Here is a 21,703-nt window from a genome sequence, read left to right as displayed (position 1 = left end):
ATTATTTTCTAAATAAGCGCCTTTCGCATCTAGCTCAGTAAAAACATTAATAGAGAAGGTAAAGGCCAAAATCATATAGACAGTGCCAGAAAGACAGACATTATTTGAAATCTTGTTTTGATGGGAAGAATGGTGGATAGCAAAGGCAGAACATCTAAGTTACAGGCTTGCTCTGTTGTGCTTAGTCATGGGATCCCAGGTGAATGAATCACTTTGGCTCATCGTACAAGGTGACAAATAGTGGAAGAAGTAACGTCCGGCCCATTTTCCTCGTTCAAAGGTAATGATAGGACAAGGTAGTTCAATTTACTGCAGCAGAGGGAGGTGAGAGTGGGCTATACAAGAACAAGGTGTTATTACCATCACCCTTTGCTTCTATGATTTAAAAACCTCCACTTGTTCTAAACCAAAAGAATATTTAAAGTTATATGCAGATTCTGAATCTTTCAGGGCAAGGCTGGCTTCTCATGCAGTCACTGAAAAACTTAAGTGATTCTGGGTAGAGATGGGGAGACTGAGTGGGAGAACTGGTGGCCACGTGGTCACCCTTCTCCTGGACAGAACTTACAGTTGCCTGGGAATGCAGCACCCACCCTCAGGCAGGCCCATACTCTCTACCGAGTCAAATGCACACAAAGATCTTGGGGGAGGCCTGTTGTGATGTACTGTTGCTTAAAACAGGTGTTTTGCTAACTGGGTAGGAAAAGTTGTGTAACGGATATTCTTCTCTTGGATCTTGACTCTGGGGGTTCCTGTGCCGTTTGGTGCAGCTGTTTTTCCTGGAGGATTTGGAGTTTGGCAGGTGGTATCCCATTGATCTGGAGAGGGACGAGGAAACAGAACCTTTAGCAATCAGTTATTCATTTGCTGATTCTTGGCTTTTGGGAGATACCGGGGAAGAGCCTGTGGGAGGAGAGAGTATAAAATGACTTCTCCCATTCATGGTGAGGAATAAACAGTAGACATATGTGAAGTTAATGCATTGGAAAAGGCAAGCAGAATTATTTTTATTAATGATTCAAAAATATCCCTCCCATCAGAGTTCAGAGGAAAAGTGTAGTAAACAGGAAAGGTAGTTTAGTAAGAATTTGTCATTTTGCTTTGCATTGCTTTGTTTTGCAGCTGGGGATTGAACCCAGGGCCTCACACATGCTAAATTCATGCTGTACTACTGAGCTATACCCCCCAGTATCTGCTCTACTGCTGAGCTGTTGCCCAGCTCTGGTTACTAAGAACTGAACTGGATTAAAGAAGACTTCAAATAGAATGACAGTGTTTTAGGTGCCAGCTTTCCCCAAGAATTTGACATTTCTTTTCCTATGTAAGCTTCACAACAATTTTACAAGGTCAATACAATATTCCTGTTTCACCCACAAGAAACAGGCTCTGAAAAGTTTACTTGCCCGAGGCCAAAGAACAAAGTTTAACTGATGAAAACCCAAGTGAAACCCAGGTTTGAATCTAGAAGTGAGCTCTTAGCCACTGTTCTGTACTGCAACATCTACTGGAACATCAGGCTTGGAAGGAGCCCGAGAAATTTATTTCAATTCAAACTGTTCATGAAATAGATAAGAAAACTGAAGTCCAGAGGAATTTCATTTTACTTTTCTCAGTTTGATTTCAATAATAAGTTTTGCATAGAAGACTGGTAGAAAATGGGGAGAAAGAGCGAACATTTACTGAGGGTCTATATTTAGATTTAGACTGACATTTAAGCTTCACAATCAATGGTGTAGCTGTTCCCATTTTTCAGATGAGGAAACCAAGGTCTTGAAATGTGAAAGTAATTTTTCCAAGGTCACTAGACCTAGCTTATTAGCTCACTAGCTCTTGAACCCCATTCTGCCTGATATTTGGACTGAAGTCTTCCTACAGTATCTTGGTGATTTTCCAAGATAGGAAAGTGAGGCCAATTGGGAAGGGACAGGACAAAGAGCAAAAGGTCAATGATGTGCCCTGCAGAGTTGTGAACACAGAATAACAGGGAAGCAACATGTTAGAAAGGTAAACTTGCCGGGTGGTGCACGCCTGTAATCCCAGCACTCCGGAGGCTGAGGCAAGAGGCTTGCTGTGAGTTTGAGCAGCCAGCCTGGACTACATGGTGAGTTCAAGGTCAGCTGACCAAGTATAGTGAGATCCTGTCTAAGAAAAAAAAAAGGTAAATTTAGTGTAGAGAAGAGATTGGATGGGGCCAGATCCGGGGGCAGGAACTGCTGATGGAAGCAGGGTAGGCCTTTGGTGAAAAGCTTGGAACAGCAATGGTACTTAGGGTTTTTTGTTTGTTTTGAGATTGGGTATCACTAGGCATTTCAGGCTGGCCTTGAACTCACTATGTGTAGCACAGGCTGGTTTGAACTCACAGGATCCTTCTGCCTCAGCCCCCTGAGTGCTGGGATTACAGGTGTGCACCATGGCTGGCAGCGATGGTAATTAAGAAGGAGAAAGCACTCCTGATTGCTAAGGAAGTACCAGAATATGCAGTTTGATAAAGGGAGCAAAAGCGAGGATGGAGAGATGGTGCTGAGGTCTTGAGTCTCAGTATCTGGGAGAAGGGCAAATCTCCAGATGACTAAGAAGGAAGGGAGGAGACATCCAAAGAAGTGACTACCTGTAGGAGGGGAGGACGAGGAGGCGGATTTTAGCCGTGCTGATGCTGAAGAACTGACAGTATGAAGTTGACTTAAGGATCAGGACTAGAGATGAATATCAGCGAGCCAGGGACCCAGAGGATAACGATGGAAAGCGCATAGGAAGAAAGCACCTATCTTTTCACCCATCGGCATCCTCAAAGTCACCTATGTCCCTGTGGTGGGGTAGAATTCTGGCTTTTCAAGGAGAGATTGGCAAGCACACCTCACTCTGTCACCTCTAGGATTGTATGCAAGCACACATCTCAGTGTGACATAATAGCAAAATACAGATGTGCTTTTTCTCCGCTCTCTAGCAAGTCCAGGTTTAGAAGCCCACAAAGAATTGCACAGACTTGGAATAAATGTCTAGAGTTGACCAAATCTTGGACAGAGTTAGCTCAGGAATGCATTTTGGTCTTCCCATCATAGGCCTCCTAAGCCATCTCTCTTCTCCCACTCCTGCTTCCCCAGCCTCTAGGCCTTCACCTACTCCCCCTTACCTAAAATTCCCAGATACACTCTTTGGTAATGTCTTCGCTGTCTGCCACGAGAGTGCCACTTCTGTCGGCTCGCATGTAGAAGCCATTGGGTGCCAGCACTGTGAGCAAGTTGCTGCCCTGAAGTTCTACGCAGAAGTTGAGGGCGAACTTTCCCCAAGGGCGGAAGGTGCCAAAGGATGTTATTGACCAGAATGATCCACCCTGTGCTGGGGAGGGAAGAGCTCAGGTTGGTGGTTTGATTGGAAGGGGTCCTCCAGCAGTAAAGCCTCTGAGGAGGTTTCCTGGGAGCTCCTCCTCCCCACCTGCTCTATCCTGGGTTAGCAGGTCCTTCTATGGAAAGGTAGGGGGACCAACAGGGATTCCACTAGATCCTTTCTGCCAATCCATTCCGGAGCCTTGAAATGTGAAAACCAAGGTCCTGCTTTGCCTTTTATGGCTGAGGGTAAGGCAATGGCTAGACAGTGAACTCCAGGGTAGGGAAGAGAAGCCACTCACCCTGGAAGTGGTAGATGCCCTGGCGGCAGGGAAGGAGCTGAATGCAGTCAGGCTGATCCATATTGCACTGTATGAGGTCTCGTTCTGATGTGGAGCCCACATACCCATATCGACCTCGCAATACAAGGAAGGGGCGGTTGGCAAATCGAATTGCCAGTTCTTCATTTGGGCCTGAAAGAAATAGGAGGGAGTTACTTGGATGGACTGTCTCTAGATGCTTTCTCAGTTGAAAGCAGGAGGGGAACATTAATTGCAGATGGGTGTTGTCAGTATTTTAACATTTAACGAACACCTGCTATATGTTAGGTCTTGATGTTAGGTGCTTGTGAAAGCATCTAGCCCAAGAAATTTTAATATTCTTCTTTCCTTTGGGATAATCTATTGATCCTCACAACCATTCTGTGAGGCAGCCAAGTGGATAGCACCTTCATTCTTATTGACAATAAAACTGAAACTCAAAGAGGCAGTTTGGTCTGGTAACAAGGAAACCTCAGTGACTGAGTAGGTGTACAGACCTAAACATTCTGACCCCCAACTCCAGGTGTTCCAGTGCCTCCTTAGAAGTAAATCATAGCTCATCTACCTTGAAAAGCATCTCTGGTTTGGAATAAGCTGGTGGGAGGGAGGGATCCTTGACTCACCTGGGATGGTAGCATTAGCTATCAGCAGACCATTGGGTGCAATGCTCAAAAAGCGCCCATTGGACGATTGCAGGATGATCTTTCCACAGTTCCAGTGCACACGGAAGAAAGAGTCCGACTCCATTGGATGCCCATCAGCCATCACTGCTCTGTGGGGCCTCTTCAGAGAATGTTGGGAATGTGGACAGGAGAAAGGACAAGCAATCTCAGCTTTCTTTCTATCATTTTTATTTCTGGGCCTACATCCCCTTCCACTCAGCCTTTATCGTTTTACCAGAGTATGGTTTTTTCTTTAGATCCTTTTAGCAAGGCATGTTGTGGCCTCAGCTTTCTCTGCTCCAGTCTGTGCTGTATGTCTGAGCCCAGGATAAAAATAATCCAGACTATCATAAGGTGAAAAATGATCATTGGCCCTGACCCTGAAGGCATTTTGAAGTAGGTTCCAGGCATAAAAATGAAAATAAAAACTGCAAAATGTTTAGAAGAAAATATAAGAGAAATTCTTGGCCACTCTGGGGGTAGGCAATGATTTCTTGGGACAAAAAAAGCAGTAAAAACTTTGAAAACTGACAAATTGGATTTCATCAAAGTCAAAAATATGCAAATGAAAGATAGGCCACAGACTGAGAGAAAACTTGTACCATGCAAATATATTTGGTAAAGGACATGAATTTGAACATATAAAGATCTCTTACAACTCATTAATAAAACAACCCAATAAGAAATGGGCAAAGATTTGAACAGACACCTAACAGAGATGTACAAGTGACCAATAAACACATAAAGAGATATTTCAAATGAGAAATTATAATCCAAAGGCAACTAAAAGCCTTAGTAAGAAGGCATTATATACCCATTAAACTGACTCTAATGAAAAAGACAATACAAGTGTTGGTGAGACATAGAGCAGTTGAAACCCTCAGACATTACTGGCAAAAATATAAAATGGTATAGTTACTTTAGAAAACTGCTTCACATTTTCTTATGAAATTCAGCACCTATTTATTGTACAATTTAGTAATTCTACCATTAGGTATTTAGCCAAGATAAATGAAGATATAGATTCACTAAAAGACTTATACAAATATGTTCATAACAACTTTACTTTTAATACCCCGAAGTGGAAACATCACAAATGTTCGTCAATAAGTGGATGGATAAAAAGTTATGTTTATGTTTATGAATTATATTAGAGAATATACTCAGTAGTAAAAAGGAAGACATATATATATATACATATAAAACATTGTAGATAAAACTTAACATACACACAAAAAAGTATATATACTGTACATACCACAAGAGTCTATTTACCTGAAATTGTAATCCCTAGTAGCAGAACACAGATGGGTGATGTGCAAGGAAGACGGTGAGGAATGATCAAGAGGGGAGAGAAACTGATTGTAAGGGCTCAGGAGGGAATTTTTCTGGTAGAGGAAATATTCTCTAACTTTTATGCTTGTGGTGTGGTTTCATGGGCACACACATTTGTTAAATCTGCTGTATTTTACATTTAAAGTGGGGGCATTTTATTCCTATGATAAACATAAGCAGTTTACAAAATATATTTGTATACTATACACACACACATATATATATGTATTTTATAGAAAGTATATATTCAATGTATGCCTCAATAAAGTTGATTTTTAAAATGAGGCTCCTTTGGGGAAAATGAATGTTTACGTTGACAAAGGCCTTGACACCTCACCGCTCCGTCTGCTCCTCTGTCTTGGAGAAGGAGAAGGATGTGTCTAGAAAGGAGAGCTCAGAGTTTGTGGTTTCTTGTTCTGAGACCCAAGTCTTACCTGGGCTAGGTAGCACCCATTGTTGGAACGAAGCTGCAAAGTGGGACTCTCGCTGTCACACTCAAACTGGAACAAGCACATTGGTGTCAGGCATTCAGAGGTAGCACGTACCTCAGCACCTGTAGAGAAAACATCTGTCAGCGGAACTCCAGTCTGACCTCACCTTGCTTCCCAGCCCCTGCTCCATGCTTTATTGCTGGGCTTCTCTCTCTTTTCCCTCTTCAGCCTTCATCGTGGGGCCGCAGTAGTTTGCAGAAGACCAGGGTCACTTTCGACTGCAGCGCCTATTCCTGCTTATCTCTCCTCTCCTGCACAAGAGATCCCCCTGGGACTCTAGGATCTTCCTCAGGAGCAGGTTAAAAAACCCTTGCTAGCCGGGGATGGTGGCACACACCTGTAATCCCAGCACTCAGGAGGCTGAGGCAGGAAGATGATGAGTTCAAGACTGACCTAGGCTACACAGTGAGTTCAAGGCCAGCCCCTTTCCCCCAAAACAAAAACAAAAACACCCTTGCTAATTTCAGGCACAATTTCCTCTCTCTAGTAGCCAGCCTTTCCTCCCTTCATGGGGATGTTGACCCAGGACTTGCCATAGACGACTGAGATGAACTTCCGAGCCTTTGACCTGAGGCTGACCCAGGTAGGGAAGTGTCGCAGGACGAACCACTCTGCACCCCTCGTGGGGCTGGAGCCTAGGCCCAGGAGCAGGTGTGAACCCTGAGGATATAAGGTGCCTCCTTCTCCATCACACAGTGCCACGAGCCCCCTGGGCCTCACTTGCATGTGAAAAGCTGTCTGTGGTGAGAGCTTGGAGACCAGCCGATCTACGTGGGACAAGAAGTGGTGTGTAGAGGTCTCCAGGTGATAGCATCCATCTTGGAAATGCAACAGGAAGCCACATTCCTCCACACAAGGCACTGCTGCGTCCACCCAGACGCGGCCCACACCATGGTCAGCCCGGGCATAGGTTCGGTAGATGGGGCTATAGAGGGTCACGTGGACATGTAGGGCTGGCCGGGGGGTCCACATGTGGTAAGCCGAGAGGACTCGGGAGTTGCAGAACACATCCTCGCCATCGGACTCTAGATAACGACCAGAAATTATGCACTGGAGGGTCCATTTGCCATTCCGGTGGAATCGGAGTAGGAAGCATCCATGGTGACTGGTCCTTGGCTGGCCATGGCACACAGAGCCATCCCCCTCACATAGAAGGTAGAGGCCTTTCAAGCTCTTTAGTCTTACTACGGCCTGTGTCTCCTGCTCATTGCTCACCAGGAGATCCCAGATCTGGAAGATCAGGAGGGAAAACAGGGAAATAGGTGTAGCCAAGAGACTAGGCTGAGGAAACCTACAACCACCGTCCCAGCACCTTCAACAAGACCCGCCATCTTCCCATCTTCATGTGCCCTGGCATTTCCTTTGCTATCAGCTTGTCTACCTTCCCAACTGACAGTAATGAAAAGATCTCTAGGGTGCTCCACCGTTGGAGCCACAGGGCTCCTCAAGATCCAAAAAAAACTTCTAGCTGCCCATGTTCCCCAGCTAACAAAAACATAAACCTTTCTACTTTTCTTGATCCCGTCCTTCAAGATCTAATTTTCCAAGAAAAGCTTCAAGAAAAACTTTGGTTTAAATTTGACTTATGTCCTCACTTGCCTCTGGACAGCACACTCAGCCAGTACCTCCATCCCCAGAGGCTTTCTTCCCAACAGAGCAGGAGAAAAGCAAGAGCTTTTAAAAGCAGGCCTGCCTGCAGGGACGAAGATAGGAGCAGACTATTGCGATGTCAGTGTCTAGTTTGCTGTAATCAATTTTGTTATAAGGAGGAGGACTTTGCTTCTGTCTCACTTGGGCATCCATTCCAGAGATACAAGTTTGCAAGGCTTGTAGAATACTCCATTCTCAAACTATTATCAGAACAGAAACATAGGCCCTTGTACTATGGTCCAGTAGGTTCAACTTTCCCTGGATGCCCCAGTTGTGCCTTCCAACTGCACCTTTCCTCTTTGTGATGACACAACTGCCCCATCTTTGCATGGAGTGTAGGGAGCCTGAACAGAGTGAAACCAGCTTAGGGCTGAGGTTCCACCTTGGCGGATAAGTTTAGAAAACTGAAGTAGAAGCATCTGGGCTTGGCAATGGTATGGGCAAGGAAAGCCATCAGTTTGAGTATGCCCCACTGCCACACACACCACACACTCAGGAAGCTGGTTCCATACGGGTTTGCTTGTTACCTGTCTCCTGCCCAAACTCTTTGCATTAGCTGTGACTGTATTCTTATATGCTTCAAAGGTGAGGTAGGTTCCTGCCCAGCTGATGAGCCCAATTCTTAGGTCCTCAGCCTTTGGGTGTCTGTGCATCCACTCCACCTCATCCATGGAACCGGTGCCACAGGTGATGATTCTGTCCCACCCAGCCTTCCCCCCACTGGTGAGGCCCCACAGGCCATAGGGCCCAGAATAAAGCCTGTAGTACCCACCAGATGATGTTCCCACAGGGAACATCCCAGGCAGAGGCTGGCCTAGGGGCAAGCACCTCTGTGACCCGTGAGCATTGTGACTGAGAGAGCCACCTTTTATCCCACCACAGTACAGCAACATCAGTGCATGGCCCACAGGAAGTGTGCCCAGATCCCCTATCATTTACCTCCGCATGTCACTCCAGGCAACAAGGTAAGCTGGGCTAAGACTAGGAATCAGAACGCCAGCCTGTGACTAGCCCTGTCTCCTCGCCCCCTTTTTTTCTTTTGCCTGTTTCTCATTAATAGGATAGAAATCAACCTATTTCCTCTCAGGGAAATGGATTCTCCCTGGCTCTCTTGTGGCACAAGTATTTTTTTCAACTCAAGATATCCAAGAAAAATCAATCAGCTTTTAGGCCCTTGAGAAAATGAGGCCAGAATGTCTCAGAAGTATTTTGCAAGGAGTGTGAGGAAACCCTAGATAACCAGCAAGAATGAAATGACTCATACTAATTGGAAAGGGCTGGCTCAGGACCATGTTGAGAATGGCTTGGGTGGAGGGAGCACCTGGCTGTACTGCTAGTGGAGAGGTCAGCTGGCTAGTTGGAGAGTTGGAGCTGTTTTCCAGGATACCAGCCTTTCCCCTCCAATGAAGCTCTACTGTCCAGTGGCCTTTGGGACACTGCCTATAAGGCATAAAGAGAAAACCTAGGCCAAAAACATGAAGTAACAGGGTAAAGAAGACGAAACGAAATGATGATGATGAAATAAGGGTCTTATTTCACCTTTGCTGGGAGGCTAAGGGAAATGGACAATTAACCCTTAGTCCTGGTTCCTTACATACACTTTCTGATTCTCTGTAGATGGGGTCCTCCTAGGTAGAGAGAGTCCTAGTGGTGCCCAGTAAAAAATAGTAATCCTCTGGCTCCACTAGGGTTTTGTAAAACAAAACTGTAGGATTCTGACTAGTGCCAGCTCATTTGGGAAGTTCTAAAGATGCCTATCATTGGGCCTCAGACTAGTTCCGAAGAATCATTCTGTGCAATGTGCCCAGGATCCATATTTTTAATGCATAGCCCTTCCCCTTTGCAAACAAAATGATGAAGAATCATTACTTTATGTAGCTAGGATGAAAATAGTTGTACTGTTCATGGAACCATGAGACTATATCCTGTTATCCTTTGCTTACGTTCCTAGGAAATAGCAACAGAACCCCTCCCTACTGCCCCCCAGTATTTCTAGCTTAAGAATAAAAAGAGGAGCTGGACTAGATGAGGGTGTATGCACATGTATGTTGGTCCTGCAGCCTCAGCTGCTTTAACCCTCTCCCTGTTGTCTCTGAGCACCCCATAAATCCAACCTCCGGCTACTAGCCCACAGACAACACCAAGTACAAACCACAGCAAATTTATTACTCAATATCCAGTTTCACATCATAGCACCACCCACAGCCCTCACTTTCCCCCCCAAACCTGGCCCCAAGGATACAGCCAAAACAGAAAAGAACAAAAGTAAACCCAGATCCCTGCTCCTCTTCTGGAAAAAGGGGCCTTGGCCAGGAAGCCCTTCCACAGGTCCCAGCAGGCAGGAGGGTGGACCCCTCTGTGCCCAGAGAGCAGGGCTCCGGGCTCGAACGACAGAGAAAACATGCAGGCAGGAGCAGGAGCAGAGGCCTGTCTGTGGGGAGGAAGAGTAGAGGAGGCAAGGGCACTGCCTGAGGAGTCCGGGAGTCTTGTCATCCCCGGGATGCACGCAGGAGCTTCTGGGCAGCAGGGGCCTGCCCCTGGCTAGTTAGCGCTTTGACAGCTCATGGGACAGCCAGTCCAGCCCATCATACAGGCCTGTGCCTTGAGTTGCACAGGTGGCCTGGACGTACCACTGTAGGAAGAAAACAAAAAAAGGAGATCAGCAGCAGGGAGAAAGGGGGTGTCTTTATGTTTGCCCCACTTTGTGGCTCTCCTAGGATAGACAGGACCCACTGTGAAAGGGCAGGATCCTCACCGTGCGGCTGCGCAAGTGCTGTAGCCCCAGCTTGTCGGTCAGCTCGCTCACGGGCATGGCGTTGGGCATGTCCTGCTTGTTGGCAAATACTAGCAGCACCGCATCTCGAAGCTCGTCCTCCTGGAGCTGAGAGGGAATGAGAGGGTGGAAACTGGATGCGTGGGTTCCCCAGGCTCCCTCTTAGATGCTGTATTGAGGAGCCTCCCTTTCTATTTTCTTTCTAGGAAAAATACAGTATCATGTAATCTATTGCTGAACACGAGACAAAGAGTTTCAGTGAGCTGGAGGCCACCTCAGCCAGTGGTGGCGAACCTACTGCACACGTGCAGCAGCAGGCAGTTTGTTACCACTGAAAGCTCTGAAAGGTTCACCATCACTGACTTAAACCTAAAAGTTTAGAAACAATCTTCAAATTTGAGAACCTGCTCTAGGCAAGATGACAAAATTTCTAAGTAGAAAAAGCAAGTATATGAAGTGTCCTTTCTTTCTACCACATGTAATTCCCCTCTCCCTGCCAACTTTTCAGACTTCGATGTAAAGGCATAAGAACTCGTGGAAAAAGCCAGTCCTATTCCAAACGGCGAGAAACACCAAGTGTCTTGTGTCCACTAGGAAATCCACATTCCCCACCTTCCATTCCGGTGGGGACTTTCCTGAGTCCCGCACCACCACAGAGATCTCCTGACTCCACCCCAGGGGCTCACTCTGAAGGATCTGGGTACCCACCATCTTCTGGAGTTCATCAGCAGACTCCTGGACCCGCTCGCGGTCATTACTGTCCACCACAAAGATGAGGCCCTGGGTGGAAAGAAGAGGGGAAGAAGAGGCAATCACTCCCATCCAGGCACTACCCTAACCTTGCGCTTTCTCTCCTCTCTTATCTTCAGTGGTGACAGCCCTCCTTATTTAGCAACCTTCCTTGAAGGCTCCGTGGAAACTAGGGACACCATTGCAAAGGACACAGCCTCTGCTCTCCAAGAAGCAAGCTACCTAATAGACACACAAAAGGCCAGGGAAAGAGACTTGAGAGCTCCATCAGGCAATGTGTCCTCAGAACACTGCTTCCCAGGAGACCTCCAAGGTGGCTAGGACGCTCAACTAGACTAAGGTGAGTTTTGAAGGCTGCGCAAAGGCTAGCCAAGCCAAGCAGGGAAGAGGCAGGAGGGGGTTCCCAGGCCAACGGCTCTGTCTTTCTAGCCCTATCACCTCTTCCCTGGAGCTGAGGAGTCCGCCTCACACTTCACCTGAGTGTTCTGGAAGTAGTGCCGCCAGAGAGGCCGAATCTTGTCCTGGCCTCCCACATCCCAGACTGTGAAACAGATGTTTTTATATTCCACTGTCTCCACATTGAAGCCTGCAGATAATTTGGGGGAAAAATATGAGAAAAAGTCCTTAAAGGAAAAAACTTACTAAAACTCTGGATCTCAGCAGGGGCACAAAACCAGAAGGGTGAGGAAGTGGAATCCAGGGTGATCAGCGACCAACAGATGGGGTTAGGCCACCTCCACCCCGCCTCCGGCGCCACCCGCACGAAGAGATACCGTGACCCACTTCACCAGCAGCGGTATCTGGTGTCACGGTCAGCTCCTGATAAGGGCCTGGGCAGAACTGGTTGCAGACCCGGACCGAAAAGGCCCGCGGCGGCGCTTCCGCTCTTCCCTGCTTCCCCCAGGGCTCACCTATGGTGGGGATGGTGGTGACAATCTCCCCCAACTTCAGTTTGTAGAGGATCGTAGTCTTGCCGGCCGCATCCAAGCCAACTGCAAGGAGAGGGGCACAGGAATGGAGACGCGAGCGAGGGAGCCCCCTGGAGACCAGGGGAAGGGAGAGGCCAGGCCGGCCGGGCGAGGGGCGGAGAGCCCAGAGCCTTCAGGTGCGCGCTGTCCTCCACCTTCGGGACCTGGGGGGCGCGGGCACGGCGGTGCCAACTCCTATGCCCAAGGCGGGTGAGGGGCGAGAGAGGCCTGCGAGGCGAAGGGCACGGGAGGGGGGCCGCGCTCCTTTCAAAAGTCATCTCCAAGGGCGGAATCCTCCCTTCCAGGCGGCCGGGCTTGGGCGGAGGGAGCGCACCCCGCCCAGGCCCGCAGCTCCAGGTCTCAGGCCCGGGACTGCGCCGCAGACCCGGGCCCTCGGGGGAGCGGGGCCCCGCGGCGAGGAGGTGGGCAACCGGGGTCCGAGAGCCAGGTGAGCGGGGCGGGAGGACGCGGGGGCGGAAGGGCTGCGCCGGGGCCGGCGGCCCACTACGGGCCGCGCGCTCGCTCTGCCTCACCCATGAGGATCCGCATCTGCTTCTTCCCGAAGATCCGCGAAAACAGCGCGGACACCGTGAGGCCCATGGCGGGGCCCGAGGGCGGGGGCGCGGGCACGGACGCGGGGTGCGGGCTGGAACGGGCCGGCCGCTGGGGGATGGGACGCAGCAGAGAAGGGGGAGGTGCCGGTGCGGCCGCCGCCTCCGCGCGTCCGGGCCGCCGACGTCACGCGGCCCCGCCCCCGGCTCGGGTGCGGGGCAAACTGAAGCGGAGCGCGGCGCCGCAGGCGGCCGGGGCGCGCGGCCTGCGAGGGCTCCGGTGCAGGCACCCTGCGCGTCTGGCGAGCCGGTGAGGCCTGTGACCGCTGAGCCGGAGCCAAGGAGGACTGAGCTCTGTCGCTCCACGGCGGCCTCCCGCCCTGTCTGTCCTCGGTGGTGGCCTCTGGTCCTTGAGTTGTTGGGTCCACCCACGCTGGGCTCAGGTTTAGATCCGGGAACTGCAGCACCGACTGTGCGCAGCACCCAGTTTAGGGGAGCGGAAGCTGCCTGCAGGGGTCCCCCTGAGGACTCTGCGCGCAGTCGATGGAGATCGCTCTGGGGAGGGGAAGACGCTCGGGGAACCAGGCTGGCTCCCTTAGTTACCTAAAACGCCCCTTTCAAACCCCGGTCAGCAGAACCAGCGCGAGGACGCCCAGCCGCGAACAGAGAGGTCGCTGACTCACTCCTGGGCTCCTGGAGAACTCTGCCTCCGTCTCCATCTCCCTAGGAACGATGCCTGTTGGTTTCCGGCCGGGCAGCTTTTCTAAAGTTCCTTCTTTGTCACAGACTTGCAGATCTGGATTTGTTTTTCAATTTTTATTATTAGTACATGTGTGCTGTTCATAATGATTACATTCCTTCTGTGGAGTTGGTACATGTACGTAACACGTCTCAATTTTTTCAGCCCCTGTCTTTCTCCCTTCCCCTCCATCCCTTGGTCCCCTTTCCACTTGCAAAAGATCTCCCTATTATCTTTTATTTCGCTCCTTATATTTTTGGCTTCTCATATGAGAGATATGTGATATTTAAGTTTGTGTGTCTGATTTATTACACTTAATATTATGGTCTCAAGATACACCTAGGTACCTAAAAAGAACTGTGCCTTTTTTTCCCCTACTTTATGGTAGAGTAGTACTCCATGGTAATAAATACCGCATTTTCTTTACCCGTTCATCTGTTGCTAGACATACAGGCTGCTTCTAAGCTTTAGCTGTTATGAATTGTGCTGCTAGAAACATGAGTATGCGTGTATCTCTGTAATACGATGTCTTTAACTTTCGGGAAGATACCTAGAAAAGGAATAGCTGAGTCAAATGTAATTTCTAGTTTTAGTTTTTTGAGGAGTCTCCATATTGATTTCCATAGTGGTTGCACTCGTTTAGATTCCTACCACACTGTAGAAGGGTTCCCTTTTCCTTGAAGTCTTCACCAGCGGTATTATTTGAGTTCTTGATGATAGCCATTCTTTCTGGAATAAGATCTGGATTATTAATGCACACCTACCCAAGATTTTCTGAGGGTTTTGTCTTCTTAGATCTACAGAGCTTCCCAAGTAATCTCTGTCATTTTAGCTTTGGAGGAGAGTAGTTAGATGGGAATTAATCTACACTTCTTTTATGGTGGAGAGTGGGTGAGTTGATGTCAGGCATCTCATGCAGCTTAACAAATGCATGTTGGCTTGAACAGGACTGAAGTGGAGTTAGGACAGGTCTATTCTGGATTCCAGGTGGACTTCTCCCATTAGTTACTTATGGAGTAATTATGGAGGTGAGCTGAGCTGGGCATTTAAAAGCCTTTACTCAGTAAATGTGTCAGCCCTGTTTTAGGCCTTAAGTTAAATATCAGTTCTTCCTTTTTTTTTTTTTTTTAATTTTAGGATCTGGCGTCAACAATCTCCACAAACCTTCATTTTTTCATTTATAAAAGAAAACTTACACTTGTCCTAACTCCAGGGTTATAGTAAAGATTAAAAAGATAAGATAATGCCAGTAAATGTTTCGTATAACACATCTGGATGTTAGCTGGGCTGCTAGGAAACTTGGTCTGAATAGAACTTCAGAGCCTAGTCCATCCTGTCCAGCAGTCTGTAATGGCACAGACATTTGGATCCTGGTGTGACTTACTCCTTGGTCACAGATTTACTTTCTTAAGGCTTCTACAAGGTTGAAGAATACATTTAAAAGATTCCCAATATACTCACAGAGCTAGCAGTCACCATTTAAGCTCTTACCAGCTCTTTCTCCACCCCTGTTGTCACTACCCTATGTCACGATCATCTCTTTCTATAACTGAAAGACTCTTCGCAGGTCTCCTGCCCTTAGGTATCTCCATGATGCCATACAAGTCTTGATGATACCCCCACCCCTTGAAGTTAAAATCCTTTAGTTTCTGTCACCCAAGATAAAATTTAAATGCTTAAGTCGGGTCCTACCTATTGTGGTAGGCCCATCTATTGTCAACTTCTTGCTGTAACCTAAGACACTGCCTTGAGATTATTCTTATGCTTCCTGGATGAGTCAGGCTCTTGGATACCTAGAAGTCCTTTGCAATCTCTTCCACTTGCCTGGAATGCTGACTTCCTTTATCTCTAGACAGGCAATCATTACTGTCCTTCAAAATCCCAAAAGTATTTTCCCTGAGGTCCTGTGCCTTCCCTAGACAGGCTTCCCTCCTTTTCCATACCACTTTGAATATACCCATACATACTGGTATGATAATGGGAGCTTTTTCTTTTTTTTTTTTTTTTGCCTGTCTGATTTCTTACTACATTGTGAGCTCTTTGCGGTCAAAGCCATGTCTCTTCATGGTCGTATCAACTGCATATTTCTTACTTAGTATATTGAAAGTCAGACTGCACTTAGAATTACTAGTTGTGTGACCTTCGGCACTTAACTTCCCTGTGACTTTTGTTCCCACATCTGTAAAACAGCGCTAATGATATCTCTGAACAGAATTTTGTAAAGACCAGCTGAACTTGAGGCTTCTGGCATATAGCTGGCCTTGAGGATGGAACTCGTGGGTATCCACTGCTTTCTGTAACTGTTGAAGCTACTCAGCAGAACCGAAAAGGGGAACCAACTATAATGCTATAACGCCAACGAGGTGCCAAGCGTAGTGCTCAAAAGGGCGGCACTTTTCCTTGGTCTAAGTAGGAGTCTTAACCATCGTCCTTTAGGGACGTAGGTCTTGACTCTCAAACAATTGGACACGTCTCACCCGGATGTTTGCGAGGAACACAGTGCAACGTGGCCGCCCGGCGCACGCTGATGCAGCCTGAGAGCTAGCTTGCCAAAGCAGCACTCAGTGCACAAAACAGCCGGGCTCCACTCGTCCCTACAGTGGTTGCTTACAGCGGGAAGCCCCACGATACTCTCTACAAGCCGCCTCCACCCGCCATGGAAGGAGCCCCGCCCACACGCTCCCTGGGGCGGGGCCTGCGGCGTCGCGCTGTCGTCACTTCCAGCGGACCCGGAAGCGCCTCGTAGGCGCCCGCGGTAGTTAGGAAGTAGTGATGGGACAGAGTTCAGGGTAAACCCTCGGCCGACTGTGGGCCGAGGGGGCCGGCCCGGCTTGCTGGGGCCGGAGAGGGTGGAGCCGCTTGTGGACCAGTGCGGGCGAATCTTGGCTGTGTGCTTTTCTCCTGCCGGCGTCGCCCCGCCTCCAGGGTAGGACTGGCTCTCCGCTCTGGGCCTGGGGCCCGGAGGCGTTTCTGCCAGGCTGTCACCCGCCCTGTATCCGGTCTCTGACCGTAGGGTGCAGCGGTTGTGTGGTCTGCGGCCGGACAGGTCTCCGCGTTGCTTCCAGACGGTCGCTTCTGCCGCTGACCTCTCCTGGGCTGCCAAAACTCTGACGTAGAGGAGCCCGCGTGGATTCTCCATGGAGAAGTTTGGGATGAATTTTGGCGGCGGCCCGAGCAAGAAAGACCTGCTGGAGACCATAGAGACGCAGAAGAAGCAGCTTGTCCAGTACCAGGCTCGGCTCAAGGATGTGGTCCGGGCCTACAAAAGTTTGCTTAAGGAGAAGGAGGCTCTGGAGGCCAGCATCAAGGTGCTGTCGGTATCGCACGAGGCGGATGTGGGCCTCGCGGGTGTCCAGCCTTCAGGTCTCACCTTTTCTGATTCAGTGGATGACCACTGCTCCACTCACAGCGAGGATAGCACTGGGACCGCCACTAGCTTGGATACCGCCGCCAGTCTCACCAGCATCAAGGGTGAGCTTGGTGTAGAGGATGACAGACTGGCCCGTGGACCACCACCTCCGAAGTCTGAAGAGGCTAGTGGGTCGGAGAGTGGCGTCAGCAGTAGCAGTGGGGATGGATCATTTGCAGGTGGTGAGGTGGACAAAAGACTGCACCAGCTGAAGACCCAGTTGGCTACTTTGACAAGCTCTTTGGCTACCGTCACACAGGAAAAGTCCCGCATGGAGGCTTCCTACCTGGCTGACAAGAAGAAGATGAAACAGGACTTAGAGGAGGCCAATAAAAAGGCCGAGGAAGAGAGGGGCCGCCTAGAGGGAGAAGTGAAGGGGCTGCAGGAGCAAATAGCGGAAACCAAAGCCCGGCTTATCACGCAACAGCATGATCGGGCCCAAGAGCAGAGTGACCATGCCTTGATGCTGCGTGAGCTCCAGAAATTGCTGCAGGAAGAGAGGACCCAACGTCAGGACTTGGAGCTTAGGTTAGAAGAGACCCGAGAAGCCCTGGCAGGGCGGGCATATGCAGCTGATCAGATGGAAGGGTTTGAACTGCAGACCAAGCAGCTGACTCGTGAGGTGGAGGAGCTGAAAGGTGAGTTACAAGCCATTCGAGATGAGAAGAATCGGCCAGATCCCCGGTTGCAAGAGCTTCAAGAGGAGGCCGCCTACCTTAAGAGCCATTTCCAGGCTCAGTTGCAGCAGGAAATAAGAAAGGTAATCATCCATGTTTCGTTCAGACATTGGCCATTTAGCCCAAAGTGGGAAATAGTAGGATTTTTTTTCCCCTCCTCCTTTTTTTTTTTTTTTTTTTGGTTTTTCTCCGGTACCGGGAACCGAACTCACGACCTTGCGCTTGCCAGGCAGGCGCTTTTGCCGCTGAGCTAAATCCCCAGCCCCTCCCCTCCTCCTTTTGATAACCTGAAAAAATGGGTCCTGGGAAATCCTATTCTGTGCAGTGTTAACAGTATCTAGACAGTGTCCTTCCAATAGGATATGGAGTTTCTGAGTGTGGCTGGGTTTGAGCCAGAGGGCTCTGAGCCTCTGGGCTTTGGAATCTTACCAGCTGTGCTCTGTGAAGCATAGTAATTACAGTTGTACAGTGCAAGGTAGTGTGCATACCTGAAGGTATGTACCTGTAGGTAGAGTGACCTAATAACGTCTTGGAATTGCTTTTAGTCAAGTGCTGTTTTTTTTTTTTTTTTTTTTTTTTTTTTGTATTTTTGAGACAGAGTCTTACTATGCAGTTCAGGCCGGCCTTGAGCTCTCTTTGTAGCCCAGGCTGGTCTCGAACTTGAAACAATCCTCCTGCCTCAGTCTGCTGAGTGCTGGGATTACAGGTGTGCACCACCATGCCTGGCAGAAAAGTGCTGTTTTATAGTGTCTCCTTTCACTGTAGGGGGAAATCTAACTAAGTTTTGAATGTCTAGGAGTATTAGAAAAGAACGTTGTATAATTTCTTAATAGGATTTGGGGAAGCACATGATAGACAACAGGAACGTAATTTATGTTTGAGCTATGGAAAACTAAAGCAGAATAATAGAATAGTAATAATAATAGATATGCAAAGGAGCTTAGTAGTAAACATTCCTAGTTTCCTAGGCCGTCCCAGTACTGTACTGTGACTCTTTTGTTCTCCAACCCCCAAAGCTTGCTGTGTGACTTTTCTGAATGTATTTTTGTCTGTTCCTTTGTTTTGTGAATGTATTGACTTTTCTGAATGTATTTTTGTCTGTTCCTTTGTTTTGTAGACAGCCCTTGCAGAGGATCAGCTCCGCCAGCAATCTCAGGTAGAAGAGCAGAGGGTCGCAGCCTTAGAAAATCAAATATCTGAAGTGTCTGAACTGCTGGGCACCTATGAGAAAGCCAAGCAGAAGGACCAGCTGACCATCCAGAAACTAAAGGAGCGCATTCTGCAGCTGGATCTGGAGAACAAGACGCTGGCTCTTGCAGCCTCCAGCCGATCCCCCCTTGACAGCTATGGAGATGAGTCCAGTCTGGATGTCAGTGTCTTGAAGGATAAGATGGAGAAGCTGAAGAGGCTGCTGCAGGTTGCAGCCAGGAAAAGCCAGGTGACCCTGGATGTGGAGAAGCTCTGTGACCTGGAGATAATGCCCAGTTCAGAGGCTGTAGATGGGGAAAAGGCTACTGCACTCTATTATCAACAGGAATTGAAACAGCTAAAGGAAGAGTTTGAACGCTACAAGATGAGGGCCCAGGTTGTGCTGAAGAGCAAGAATACCAAAGATGGGAACCTGGCAAAGGAGCTGGAGTCAGCACAGGAACAGCTTGCAGAGCTGAAGGAGAAGTATATCTCTCTTCGGCTGTCCTGTGAGGAGCTTGAGCGCCAGCACCAGCAGGAGGCTGAGGACTGGAAGCAGGAGCTGGTCCAATTGCAGCAGCTTCACCGGCAGGAGCAGGAGCGCAGCCAGCTGGACTTCAGGGACCGAACGCTGAAACTGGAAGAGGAGCTGCACAAGCAGCGGGACCGAGCCCTGGCTGTGCTCACTGAGAAGGATTTGGAGCTGGAGCAATTGCGTTCTGTGGCTTTGTCATCTGGGCTCTCAGGTCGCAGAAGCCCTGTGGGTGGTGGGGGCCCTAGGGACCCGGCTGACACATCTTCCCCAGATAGCCTAACCCAAGCACTGCAGCTTGCTGTGGCCAATGAGCCAACTTTTTTTCTGTATGCTGAGCAGTTGGCTCGCAAGGAGGTGGAGATCACCTCATTGAGGAAGCAGAAACACAGGCTGGAGGTGGAGGTGCACCAGCTGCAGGATCGACTCCTGGAGGAGGGGGAGCGGCATCGTGAGGAAGTTGGAGCCCTGCAGAGCCACATCGAAAAGAACATCAGGGACCAGAGCAGAGAGGGGGCCAACCTGGAGTACCTTAAAAACATCATCTACCGTTTCCTGACCTTACCTGACAGCTTGGGGCGCCAGCAGACTCTCACAGCAATTCTGACTATTTTGCACTTTAGTCCAGAAGAGAAACAAGTGATAATGCGGCTCCCAAGCAGTGGTAGCTGGTGGCCTTCTGGCAAGAGATGATACTTTTTCACTGACTCTGAAATCTCTGTGCCTCTTTTAGGTGAGAATGGGCAAGCTCTGATTTTTACTGCCCTCTCTCTTACTTTATCATTTCTTCACTGTGTTGCACTCAGGAGTCTTGTGGGATGGGATTTTCTGCCAAATGCCATTAATGCTGCTTTATCCTTGGGCCTTGGAGATACTAAATGTGTTGGGACAGCATCTTTTGGTTGTGTGTATGTGAAGGGAATTGGGCAAAGGGTTAGGTCTGAGGCAGAAAAGTTGGGGAAGTGATAAGAATCTTTTAAAATGAGATTTTTTTTTTTTTTGTTTTAATATTAGGCTCCTAGTGCAGAGATAGGAGTACATGTGACTCCAGAAGGAGTTCTGTATATTTCCTCTGTCTCCTCCCTGTCTGAGTGGTCCTTTGCTGCCCCAATTCTCTGGGGACATAAAGACAGGTAGGAAAATTTGAAATAATGACAGGTTATCTACTTGTCCCTAGAGCTAATCCACAGTAAGTTCATCCTGGAACTGGGAATCTTGGTCTAGGTAGACCCATGATGACTTAAGCAATCTAGATAACACTCTCCTTGTAACCATTTTAGAGAGGACCCTGAGCACCAGTTTGATCATTGGAATTTCCTGAATGACCTGCTTTTGGCTGGGCAGGGTTAAGGTAGATCTCTCTCACTTCTCTCTGCCTTAATTTATCTGTCTAAGGTTGCCCTGAGATTGTGAGTGAATGATTTCACTATCTTCTTAATATTGAACTTGTATTAGGAGAGAAAATCCAGCCTCTTATGGAGTGGAATTGCGAAGGTAAGCTCTGATCCTGGTTGGGTAGAAGGAATTCCCACTGAGAATTGCTCCCAGCTGTTTTTGCTTTGTAAGGACAGGGAAGAAGAGATTTGCTGCAGAAGATTCCAAAAGATTCCTATGACCCTCATAAGAAAGTGGTGGAAGTTCAGCTGAAGCTGGGGCAGAGTATTTTCTGCCCAGTGGGGTGGCTTTATTCACAAAGGGAAAGGAGGGTCTCAGAAAGCTTGGGTCCTATTCTTTTATTTCCTCATCTGCTCTTGCTGGTCACAGAGATCTTTGGCCTTGAAAGACTAATACTTGGCCATAATTGGACTGTTATATTTACATGTATCTGTCTGTTTGTCATAAATGTCTGCTTTGTGAGGGCTTGGGGTATAGCAGACTTTGATGCACAGTGTTCTAAATGGGAAGTTAGGTGACCTTGGTTCTGTTTAAACAGAAGTATAATGTGTTCAGATAAAAATAAACTATGGAATTACTAAACCTGAGTGATTTGACCTGTGTGTTTCCTTAATAGTATCTATATATCTGAGTATAAATAGAATGTGAGTAGAAATGGTGGACGGAAAGACTGAAAATAATATTTCATTGTTAATCTATAGTTTGAATCCAGGGAGAAACACCTCAAAAAATACATATTTTTGGCTTTTGTTTTTTGACACAGGGTCTCACTGTTTAGTTCAGGATGGCCTTGAACTCGCTGTGTAGCTCAGGCTGGCCTTGAACTCTTTGTGATCTTCTTCCCTTAGGTTCCTGAGTGCTGGGATTACAGGCATGTGCCATGCCCAACAATCCCATTCAGTATATTAACTGCCCCAGTTATTACACATTTTTTTAGCCT

General features: G+C 48.3%; 3 protein-coding genes across 5 annotated transcripts; 1 reads left to right on the top strand and 2 right to left on the bottom strand.

Moving 5' to 3' along the window:
* Positions 1–724: 724 nt before the first annotated feature.
* Fscn3 (fascin actin-bundling protein 3, testicular) lies at positions 725–8,602 on the bottom strand. 3 transcript variants are annotated; one of them, XM_005402358.2, is made up of 7 exons: positions 8,309–8,602; positions 6,665–7,361; positions 6,075–6,193; positions 4,267–4,426; positions 3,626–3,796; positions 3,131–3,336; positions 725–903 (listed from the first exon to the last, which is right to left on the bottom strand). In XM_005402358.2, exons 1-6 carry the CDS (start codon positions 8,576–8,578, stop codon positions 3,131–3,133), a joined length of 1,623 nt encoding a protein of 540 aa, XP_005402415.2. In that variant the 5' UTR covers positions 8,579–8,602; the 3' UTR covers positions 725–903. The 3 variants fall into 3 exon arrangements, with proteins under 3 accessions (XP_005402415.2, XP_005402416.2, XP_013358743.1); XM_005402359.2 differs by having other exon boundaries at positions 731–818; XM_013503289.1 differs by lacking the exon at positions 725–903 and adding an exon at positions 2,104–2,142.
* Positions 8,603–9,926: 1,324 nt separating this feature from the next.
* On the bottom strand, positions 9,927–12,966 carry Arf5 (ADP-ribosylation factor 5). The gene is made up of 6 exons (XM_005402360.2): positions 12,806–12,966; positions 12,216–12,296; positions 11,781–11,890; positions 11,263–11,334; positions 10,537–10,662; positions 9,927–10,413 (listed from the first exon to the last, which is right to left on the bottom strand). Exons 1-6 carry the CDS (start codon positions 12,870–12,872, stop codon positions 10,327–10,329), a joined length of 543 nt encoding a protein of 180 aa, XP_005402417.1. The 5' UTR covers positions 12,873–12,966; the 3' UTR covers positions 9,927–10,326.
* A 2,630-nt stretch (positions 12,967–15,596) lies between these two features.
* Gcc1 (GRIP and coiled-coil domain containing 1) lies at positions 15,597–21,350 on the top strand. The gene is made up of 2 exons (XM_005402361.2): positions 15,597–17,731; positions 18,766–21,350. Exons 1-2 carry the CDS (start codon positions 16,700–16,702, stop codon positions 20,059–20,061), a joined length of 2,328 nt encoding a protein of 775 aa, XP_005402418.1. The 5' UTR covers positions 15,597–16,699; the 3' UTR covers positions 20,062–21,350.
* Positions 21,351–21,703: the final 353 nt, after the last annotated feature.

The sequence above is a fragment of the Chinchilla lanigera genome, unplaced genomic scaffold (assembly GCF_000276665.1).
Source record: "Chinchilla lanigera isolate Chin_1 unplaced genomic scaffold, ChiLan1.0 scaffold00078, whole genome shotgun sequence".
NCBI classification, from domain to species: Eukaryota; Metazoa; Chordata; class Mammalia; order Rodentia; family Chinchillidae; genus Chinchilla; species Chinchilla lanigera.
The sequence above is the reverse complement of the archived record's forward strand: the minus strand, read 5'-3'. Positions and strand labels throughout refer to the sequence as shown.

What these genes read in the sequence shown, in the direction of transcription:
- Arf5 (XM_005402360.2), bottom strand. Translation starts at nt 12,872, where the DNA reads ATGGGCCTCACGGTGTCCGCGCTGTTTTCGCGGATCTTCGGGAAGAAG. An exon ending in GCAGATGCGGATCCTCATGG is followed by an intron (nt 12,297 to 12,805) that starts GTGAGGCAGAGC and finishes CTCTCCTTGCAG; the next exon opens with TTGGCTTGGATGCGGCCGGC. An exon ending in CACCACCATCCCCACCATAG is followed by an intron (nt 11,891 to 12,215) that starts GTGAGCCCTGGG and finishes AATTATCTGCAG; the next exon opens with GCTTCAATGTGGAGACAGTG.
- Fscn3 (XM_005402358.2), bottom strand. Translation starts at nt 8,578, where the DNA reads ATGTTCCCTGTGGGAACATCATCTGGTGGGTACTACAGGCTTTATTCT. An exon ending in AGAGTTTGGGCAGGAGACAG is followed by an intron (nt 7,362 to 8,308) that starts GTAACAAGCAAA and finishes CTGATCTTCCAG; the next exon opens with ATCTGGGATCTCCTGGTGAG. An exon ending in AGCTAATGCTACCATCCCAG is followed by an intron (nt 3,797 to 4,266) that starts GTGAGTCAAGGA and finishes TATTTCTTTCAG; the next exon opens with GCCCAAATGAAGAACTGGCA.
- Gcc1 (XM_005402361.2), top strand. Translation starts at nt 16,700, where the DNA reads ATGGAGAAGTTTGGGATGAATTTTGGCGGCGGCCCGAGCAAGAAAGAC. An exon ending in TGCAGCAGGAAATAAGAAAG is followed by an intron (nt 17,732 to 18,765) that starts GTAATCATCCAT and finishes TTTGTTTTGTAG; the next exon opens with ACAGCCCTTGCAGAGGATCA.